The 8867-nt window shown below is 53.0% G+C and overlaps 1 protein-coding gene across 3 annotated transcripts in view; it reads right to left on the reverse strand.

Moving 5' to 3' along the window:
- The window catches only part of FLI1 (Fli-1 proto-oncogene, ETS transcription factor), an 89680-nt gene that overhangs the window by 34348 nt on the left and 46465 nt on the right, over positions 1 to 8867 (reverse strand). For all 3 annotated transcript variants that reach the window (XM_017738524.1, XM_017738523.1, XM_017738525.1), the window contains one exon: positions 3980 to 4188. In XM_017738524.1, coding sequence (XP_017594013.1) covers positions 3980 to 4188 — 209 coding nt within the window. The remainder of the gene's footprint in view (positions 1 to 3979; positions 4189 to 8867) is intronic.

Here is an 8867-nt window from a genome sequence, read left to right on the forward strand (position 1 = left end):
GGGAAACTCCCGCTGAAAGAGGCTGCAGAACTGCCAGAAGGATGGAAAAGTTCAGGTTGTTCATCCCGGACAGGTAAAGGCCAGCAGGAGGGAGATGCTCGGGCAGAAGGACCCAGCAAATCCCACTAGAGGGCTCACACGGTGCTCCAGGGGGAGTTCGTCCCTGCAGGCACCACACAAAGTCCTTTGGCTTGGTCTGACACAGTCCCTGGGGCACAAACACCTTTGGGAATCCCCAAACCTTGGCCTCACTTTCATGTTCTGATGCAAGAGAAACATCAAATCCCAGAATCCTGGAGTGGTTTGGACTGGAAGAGCCCTTAAAGCCCATCCAGTGCCACCCCTGCCATGGGCAGGGACACCTTCCACTGTCCCAGGCTGCTCCAAGCCCCAATGCCCAGCCTGGCCTTGGGCACTGCCAGGGATCCAGGGGCAGCCACAGCTGCGCTGGGATGTCTCTGCAGAATGGCTCCAAAGCATTTCCAAAGCACTGACCTCACTGTTTCAGCTGGACAAAATCCGTGCCACAGCTGGGATTGCCCAGGGATGTTTGCCCACATCAGGAGAACGTTCTTTCACATTTGAAGATCAGACATATTTTGTAACAGTTTTTGAAAAGTTGCTCACTGAGTTTAGCTGCAAATGCAGATCTGGGGGAGCTCAACATATACAGCCAGGATTTGGGATTTCTGTTGCTTGGTTCATCTGGAATTTACGTAAACTACAAGGAAAGCTCTATTATTAACATTGCCTGTAAATTGGGTTAAACTTCACCCAGCTCTCCTCTAAATAATGCTCCTCCTTTATTCAGTGGGATTTCAAATGTGAAAGATTTTTTTGTTTACTTTGGTTTGGTTTTCAAATACAATTTTAAATGAGTTTTGCTCTGAGCAAGGTGCTGTCTGTGAGGGCAAGGGCAGATTTTGAGGCCAAAACCTTCCTCAAGGTTTGATAACAGTGGAAATTAATGAACTTTCTACATCTTGCAATAATGCAGAATCCCCATCTTCTCCCCTAAAACAGTGATCCCTGCCTGAACATCCCCTATGCACACTTAGGGTGCACTTATCTGGGAAATTCTGTCCAGTTTGAGGGTAAACCAGGGAATCCTGACATGGGGTAGGAAGCTGGGCGGGCTTTCCATGTTGTTTAGAGATCCTTCAAAGACCCTTCTCCCACTCTGCTGAGGACCAAACCAGCTCATCACACCCTCAGCCCTGCTCCTGCTCTCTGAGAGAAAGGAGAAAAGCCGGGCACTGTCCCTGCTGTGCCCAGGTTCTTGAGCTGTGTCCCTGCCAGAGCACACAAACCCCCCAGCAGTGACACCCCCCAGTGACAGCACAACAAAGGCTGATCCTGCTCAAGGGGCAGCTGGAACACGGGGAGAGGATGCTTGAGGGACAGGAGAGAGGCAGGGACAGTGCCTCAGGAGAGAGGCAGGGACAGAGGTAGGGGGGCACTGGGGGGTGTTCAGCCTGCAGCGGGAGTTAAGTGGGACTGGGACTGGGACTGGGACTGGGACTGGGACTGGCATTGGGTTTAGGACTGGGATTGGCCGGGCAGCTGATGGGCTGGGGAATGAGTGGTTGGAGTGGCCCAGTCCATCCCCATGGACTGGGATGAACATGCAGGGAAAGCAGGAGGGGATGGAGGAGTCAGGGGAACCTCCTGTCCCGGATGCTCTGCAGCTCCTGTGCTAAGGACTTCTCCAGAGGCAGGGTGGGAGCTCTGGTAGGCCATGGTCCTGACATTCACAGCAGCCTTCTCCTCTCTCCTGACAGGGGTTACCTCTCTCTAGGGGCACTGATCACGCATTTTGTGTCCAAGAACCTCGGAGTCTTGAGCAAGTCTGCAAAGAAGCATTTCCTGTTCGCCCAGAACCAACCCACTCCTAAGGGCCCTTCCCATGGCTCCCGGGCTCCTACAGCTGTTTGTGAATCAGTTTGTCCAGGCAGAGCTATTTCCCTTTTTTCTGAGCAGAGGAGGAAATGGGCACGCAGGGATCACCAGGGAAGGACAGCCCAGGACGTTTCATTCCAGAGCACACGGAACACCCGGACAGTTTGGGTGTACAAACACAGACACACTGCGAGTGACACAGAGCCTGTGCTCACAGGACCTGCAGCACAGAGAGATGTGTGGTTTATGGCAGCTCAGAGGGTGTGGAGGGCTCCTTTCCCTGCCAGATTTCCCTGGGACAGAGGAGGGTGAAGGGAGGAACCCCTCTGTGTGTGTGGGTCTGGCACTGTGGGTGCGAGCAGCCGCAGTGGCCACAGAAGCCCAGGATGGTTTGGGTTGGGAGAGACCTTAAAACTCATCCCATCCCATCCCATCCCATCCCATCCCTCCCATCCCATCCCATCCCATCCCATCCCACCTTCCACTCTCCCAGGTTGCTCCAAGCCCCATCCTTGATTTGGGCAGCCCGGCAATGCTGCAAAGGTTCCTCCCTCCTTTTCCTTAGAAAATCTTGGTAGCCAAAGGTAGCCCCCATGACTATCAAAACCTCTGGTACTTCCAAGATCCATCCTTTTATCTGTGTCGTGTTTTTTCAGGAAATAACTCATTTTCCCATGTTTCAGCCCCAGTTCTGGGATTGGGAACACAGTGCAAACACCCTCATGGTTTTCATGAAGTCGAGAAGTGCTCCTGAGGTACAATCAGGGTGAGATCGAGTTCAGCCTGCAAATGATCCCCACAAGAGAGCAACTGCCACAAAGACCTTTATCTGAGGGTAGAATCAGCATCCACTGTACACTCACGAGATAAAAACAACACGCTGCTGTTTGATGTCTTTAACACCAGCATCCCTCTGCAGAGGGCTGAAAGCGCAAGGCTGCTTTCTCTTTCCAGCTCTGTGCTCTGCTGTGTTCTCAGAAACCAGGAAAATGTGCTGCTAAACTCACCCTAAAGCAGAAAAACCCTTGAGGGTTTCACTGTTTAAACACTACAAATGCTGGAGGGGTTTGTGACTTTGAAATTCAAATCACATTTAAAATTAATGTGAGCTCTAAAAGCTTTTGCTAAAAACCAGAAGTGTATCTATATTATAAATATATATTGAAAATCGAAAAAAAAGAGACATTTTTACACCTAAAGATTATGTTCAAGAAGGTGAAATTTGTTTCCAGGCTTTGGACTTGCAGTAATGTTTTTAAAAGGGGCAAGCTGTGCTGGGATGAAAAAATGTTTTCAAGCCAATCAATTTCCCATTGAACAGGGAAATGATTCACCTCTAGGTACAAATGACAGGGCCTGAGCTGTCCTTTGGCCGGGAGCTGGGCAGGTTACACCAGCCCCACTCACCGTGTGGGGGTTCACACCCCTTCTCCAACTGCTCCTGAATTCCCTTTGTCACCAGTGTCACCTCTACCCACACAGAGGGGTGGGCACAGGCCTTTGGTCCCATAAAGCACCTCAGTCTCCTCCTTCTCCATCAAAAACCTCTCCAGTTCCAGGGGTTTGCTTATGCCCTGGTACAAATAAGAAGTGTCCTCTAGTGAAGCCCTGGCAGCCCAGCAGTGCAGTTTTCAGTGCTTCCCTGGCTGAAACTCCAATTATTGCTGTGTGAGCCCCTCTGTGAGCCCCTGGAACCACGGCACATCCATGGGGTGCTGAACTAAGGGGTGAAATATGGGATTTACAGCAGCGTTTGCAGCGTGAGCTCTGCCCTGGCAGCCTCGCGCCCAGTCTGTGGAGTGTTCATGGAAACTGGGAGGGACACACCCTGCAGAACAGGGTGCTCAGGCTGTTCAAAACGAGCCACTGAAGAAGGAATTACAGGAGACTGGGACGCTGTGGGACTCAGAGAGGTTTGTTGGTGTGCAGGATAAGAGCATGAACGGACAGCGTGTGCTTTGCCTTTGTTTGGACGCAGGGTTTGGATTCAGGAGTTGGGTTTGATGATCCCTGTGGGTCCTTTCCAGCCTGGATATTCCGTGATTAAGACCCTGCAAGTGTGGCAAGGCTCTTTCCTTACCTGGATCCGTTCATGTGGTCATACTCCCGTTTGACGCTGACCCTCACGGGCTGGTTGATCCACTCCTGCTGGGGGGGCAGGGGGTTGATCTTGTGGGGCTGCCCGAAGTCGGGGCTGCCGGAGGCCGTCATGTCCTTGGGGAGCTGCGCGGCCGCGCCGTACGTGGGGTCAAACAGGGACTGGTCGTCGCTCACCACCGACAGAGCCTCCTGGGGAGAGACAGAACCAGCGCTCAGAGCCGTGGCTAAAGCAGGAACTGCCCTCTGCTCCTCCCTCCGAGCCGGGGAGCACCTGCAGGGCCCCGCAGCTGCCCCGCGCTGGCTGCCACTGCCACCTGCCAGGGGAACCAGAGCCCCTGGGGTCCAGGAGCCCCTATGCAAACCAGGGCTTGCTGTGCTCTGCTTTGCTGGCTGCTGGCTTCGGGTGGGAGCAGCGTTCAGGTTCACTGGACCTCTGCAAACAGTGCAGGAGCTGCTGGGGCTGTGGCACCTCACGGGGGCTGTGGCACCTCATGGGGGCAGCTTCGCCCCCAGTCCCAGCGAGTCCCCTGCCCACCTGCTGCTCCAACTGGTTTGTAGTGGGAACACCTCTGGAGTGGCAGTGAAAGTCTCTGCGTCTCCTTTGGGAGGGTTTGTGTGCTGTTTGTGTTTTGAGGTTGCTGCTGAAGGAGAAGCAGCCAGAGCAGGTCAGAGTTACGGGTGTTCGTGGCGGGGGAAAAAATGCATTACTTTACACTTTTTGTTTATTTTGTGGGAAGTTGAAGGGCTGGTGTGTTACCCAACTGTGCATTTCTAGAAATGCTTAAAAACAGGAAATTGTTATCCTTTTTTTTATTTTTAATCTTTTCCCCCTCCTTGCTGAAACTCCAAATGTTGACAAAAAGTTCTGACTATCGATTTCCTCGCGTGGATGTGCTCGGGTTTCCCAAGCGAAGAGTGCCGGGCTCCTGATGGCTTTGGCACAGCCCTGCCTGACTCAAAGTGCATCTGGCAAGGGCTGCCTGCTCTGGAGGAGCTCGTTAACCACACACAACACAGCTGCCTTTATGAGTGGCAGGGCAGAAACTGAAGGAGGAACCTCCCGCACTGAAAGCAGCCCCCACTTTAATGTGAGCTGATGGAGCGGACTCCAAAACAAAGCTCCAGACTCACCTCCTCTGGGCACTGAGCACTCAAAAGCCACCCAGCAGTGGTGTGCGGGCAGCAGAGGGTCACTGAACACACACACAGCTGGTGTGTGCTAACCCCCGTGCTCAACATTCACAGGGCACAGCCTGAACCAGGAGCTCTTAAAAATAATAAATTATTTCTCTCCACACCCCCCCCCCCCCCCCCCCCCCCCCCCCCTTTGGAGGTTTGTTTTGTAAATTCTTCTATAAGCAGGGAGGGAAACAGAAATTCGGAAAGCTTAGAGAAGGGCAGCTCCTGCAGTGACACGAGAATCTAAGCACAAATCAGACACCACCAGGCTCGTGATACCATCACAAAAAACGTCAATAACTCAGAGTCTGCTGGTCAACACGAAAATCCCCCTCAGCCTGAAGTTAACCCACTTAGAGAGAGTCAGGCCAGTGCTGTGCACTCACAAAAATCAGCTTTTTTCTGTCTCTGATCTCAGTCCCCATCACAAACCCAAATAAGCCGAAGTGGCCTGGAATTGGAGTGGGCCTGACTAAGCCTGAACTCAGAGGAACCCACAAACACCTGAATCCGTCCTCCTTAAGCTAACATTTGCTGCAGTTTGTGATCCGCCTCTCACTCTGGTCACAGCCCTCAAACAACAAAAGGGAGGGGTTTACCCCACACTACCCAGTGGTGGTTGGTGAAAGGAGCTCACGCTGTGTTCAACCTTTCCAGCAGCTTTTCCTTGGTGGATTCAGAACCTTTCAAAAATACCCCTCCCTTTTTCAGCTTAGAGTAAGGGAGGGAGTGGATTGTGTGAGAAACCCCTCAGAGGGCTGGGATTATCTCCAGGCTGCAAATATTGCCTGTGCAGGAAGGTACAAGAACAAGAGATGGTTCATTCTTCCCATCAGAGATCAGGATTTGCTGCTCCTCTGATTCACTGAGGTCAGGATGCCAGGCAGGGGTTCCCAAATGATGCGTTTTCTGCAGGCTTCTGCTTCTTCCCAGTATAAAAAGTGTCAGGTTCCCTACCTGGGGTGCTGGGTGAACCCCACACCGGGCTGCTGGACTGGCTTAGGACCCTCTAGACCCAGTCTCAGCTGGGCAGAGACAAGGAAAATGTGACTACAGATTAATCAGATAAAGATTCTGAATGTTTGGATTTGGAGATCTACAGTCTAAAAACATACACAAAATTGGAGGTTTTTAAGGGATACAACATCTGGGAAAAAACCTATAATGACAGTTATCCCACAAAATCAGTGTGAGAGGTTGCTCACAAGATTTTTACTGGAACTTCATCAGGATTTAGGCAGGGGTTGGAGGGTCCTTCTGAATTCAAGCTTAGTCAGGCACTCTTAATTTCAGGCTGCTTTTTCTGCCGAAAGCCATTTTTCTTCTGAAGAAAGGTTCTGGTGGTAAAGAAATTGGAAAGCAGGGATCTCTCTGGCTGTCCCAAAAAACCCCAAACCCAACAACACTCCACAGGATCAATGGCTGGGGCTGCACCAAGTACAACTCTTCACACACACAGGCAAGTACATCCTGCTCTGTGACACAGAGTGTGTGACAGAGAGCTTCCTCAGATAAGGATCTTCCTTGAAAGACAAAGTGGCCGCTCAGACCTGCCTGCGTGCAACTGGTGTTAACTGGGACAGCGAGAACCTCACTGGGGCACTGGCACCGAGCTCTGCCTTGTGCTGCTTGAACAGTTTCAGTCCTGAAAACAGGAGAAGAAATCCAAATGCTCCAGCTGCTCGTGGCAGCTCCTGGGCCAGGCGTGGTTTGAGCTAAACCCGAGTTGGTGGCAGCACAAAGGCTCAGCCCCAGGGGAGCTGAGCCACCCCAGCAGATGAGGAGAGATAGGGCTGGTGACACCTGCTCAGCTCCAAGAGCTCAGCACAAGCAGCGCTGCTGACATGCAAGGGAAGGCGGGTGGCGCTGAGCCAGCCCCCTGCCACCGCCTCAGCCCTGTGCCCACATCCAGCTGAGAGAAAAAACATGGGGGCAGGCAGCAGGCAGCCTGTGCGGCCTGGGCACCCCCTGGACAATGTCAGGGCTGCCTGGGACTCGGGCTACCTCTCCTGGAAGGGGCCATGGCTCGGCTTCAGGCTGCAGGGAACGTGTACAACCTTCCCTGTGCTCACTGTGGGGCTCGGCTCCCCAGGGCAGTGCTGGCCAGGCCCAGCTTTGGGGGCCCAGCCTGTTCAGGAGGGGTTTGGCTGAGGCAGAGAGTAGCACCTCCATGAAATACCGAGCTTCTCTCCCCTGGAATCGAGAGCTACTCAGTGTTGGGAGACTGGGAAAACACTCTGAGGTGTCCCAGGTGCCAACATAGCCTGCCCAGACAGGGCACAGCCCGCCAGGGTCCCCCCACGCTGCTGCCTCAGCCTGTGGCCTTGGGCCGGCCAGCCCGGGGCTGAGACAGGGGCTGTGTGTGTTGCTCTGGCATATTTGTTACCTAATAGTGCCTCTGGGAATAGGCTGGCCTCAGTTTTTCCAGGTTTTAATCACATTCCTGGCATAAATGTGACCAGTGCCGTCCATGGCAGCTGGCAGCAGGTCCAGCTCCCCAGGCAGCCCCGGCCCCAGCCGCCCCAGGGCAGCCCACCAGTGACTGCCACAGGCGAGGCCCCTGAGGAGCTGGCACCCACTCCTGCATCCCTCAGGCAGGAATCTGTGGTGTGGCTCTTATTTATACAGCAGTTTCCAGCTGTGAGAGGGTGAATTTGCAGGTCTGCCTGTACTTGGATGAGCCACCTGGAGCCAGGTCCCAGGTGGGAGTGGGACACAGTGGGAGGGCACAGGTTGGCTTTGGCCCTGAGGGCAGGAACAGCCAGTCTGGGATTCTGGGGGAACTGACAAGCCACCAGGGCTTCAAGCAAGTTTTCCTGATCCCTTGCTGTGAAAGGGAGATGACACACACACTTCAGCAAAGGTTTCACTCAGTTAATGAATGGAACAGGGCATTCGAGAAAGGTGAAAGGCCAGGGGAACAAGGGCTGGTGAGGTGAGCAGTGCTGTCACCCCAGGTGTCCCCAATAACTGGGGTTATTCCGTATGTGTGCAATGAGATTTCACTGAACATCAGCTTTGAGCTCTCTACATTCACTTTTCTGGCCATAACCACATTTAAAAGGCGTTGCTAAAGATCAAAGCTTCATCCTCCTCCACAAAGGCTGACTTAGAAGAGAAGAGAGCGCCGAGTACCTGAACCATTGCGCCATGGAGAGATGACTCCGCCTCTAGACGGGTGGCTGTTTTCTTTCCTTTTTCCCCCCTCCCCAAAATTTCACCACTCCGGGTCCTGAGAGAAAATAACTCCCCAAATAGTTTTGTAAAGAGAATGTTGCCAACATAGCCCTGAAGATCCCAGACCTAACAATTCAAATCACCAAAATCTGAGGTCCAGCAGCCCCACACACAGCCCAGGGTTTGCACCAAGGAGCAACCCTGGAGTAGAGATGACTTTGGCACTTCAGTGTTACCATTCAGCACTTCTGCTGCCAGCATCTCCTACGAGCACAGAGATAACATCAGGCTTGCAAGAGAATGAGTCAAATAAGAAATTCAAACAGGAGCAGGGTCTGTGCTGATCTTGGGGCAGCACATTAGGATGGACCAGGCACTGGATTGGAGGCCGGAGGACAGAGTGCTGCTCTCATCCCTGCCCTCGACCTTTGGCACAGCCTTTAGGGAGCATTCCCCTCTCTCTGCCTTCTTTCTCTTCCCTGTCCTGTGCACACTGTGGGAAACTGAGCCCC

The sequence above is a fragment of the Corvus brachyrhynchos genome, unplaced genomic scaffold (genome assembly GCF_000691975.1).
Source record: "Corvus brachyrhynchos isolate BGI_N302 unplaced genomic scaffold, ASM69197v1 scaffold46, whole genome shotgun sequence".
In the NCBI taxonomy this organism is placed as follows: Eukaryota; Metazoa; Chordata; class Aves; order Passeriformes; family Corvidae; genus Corvus; species Corvus brachyrhynchos.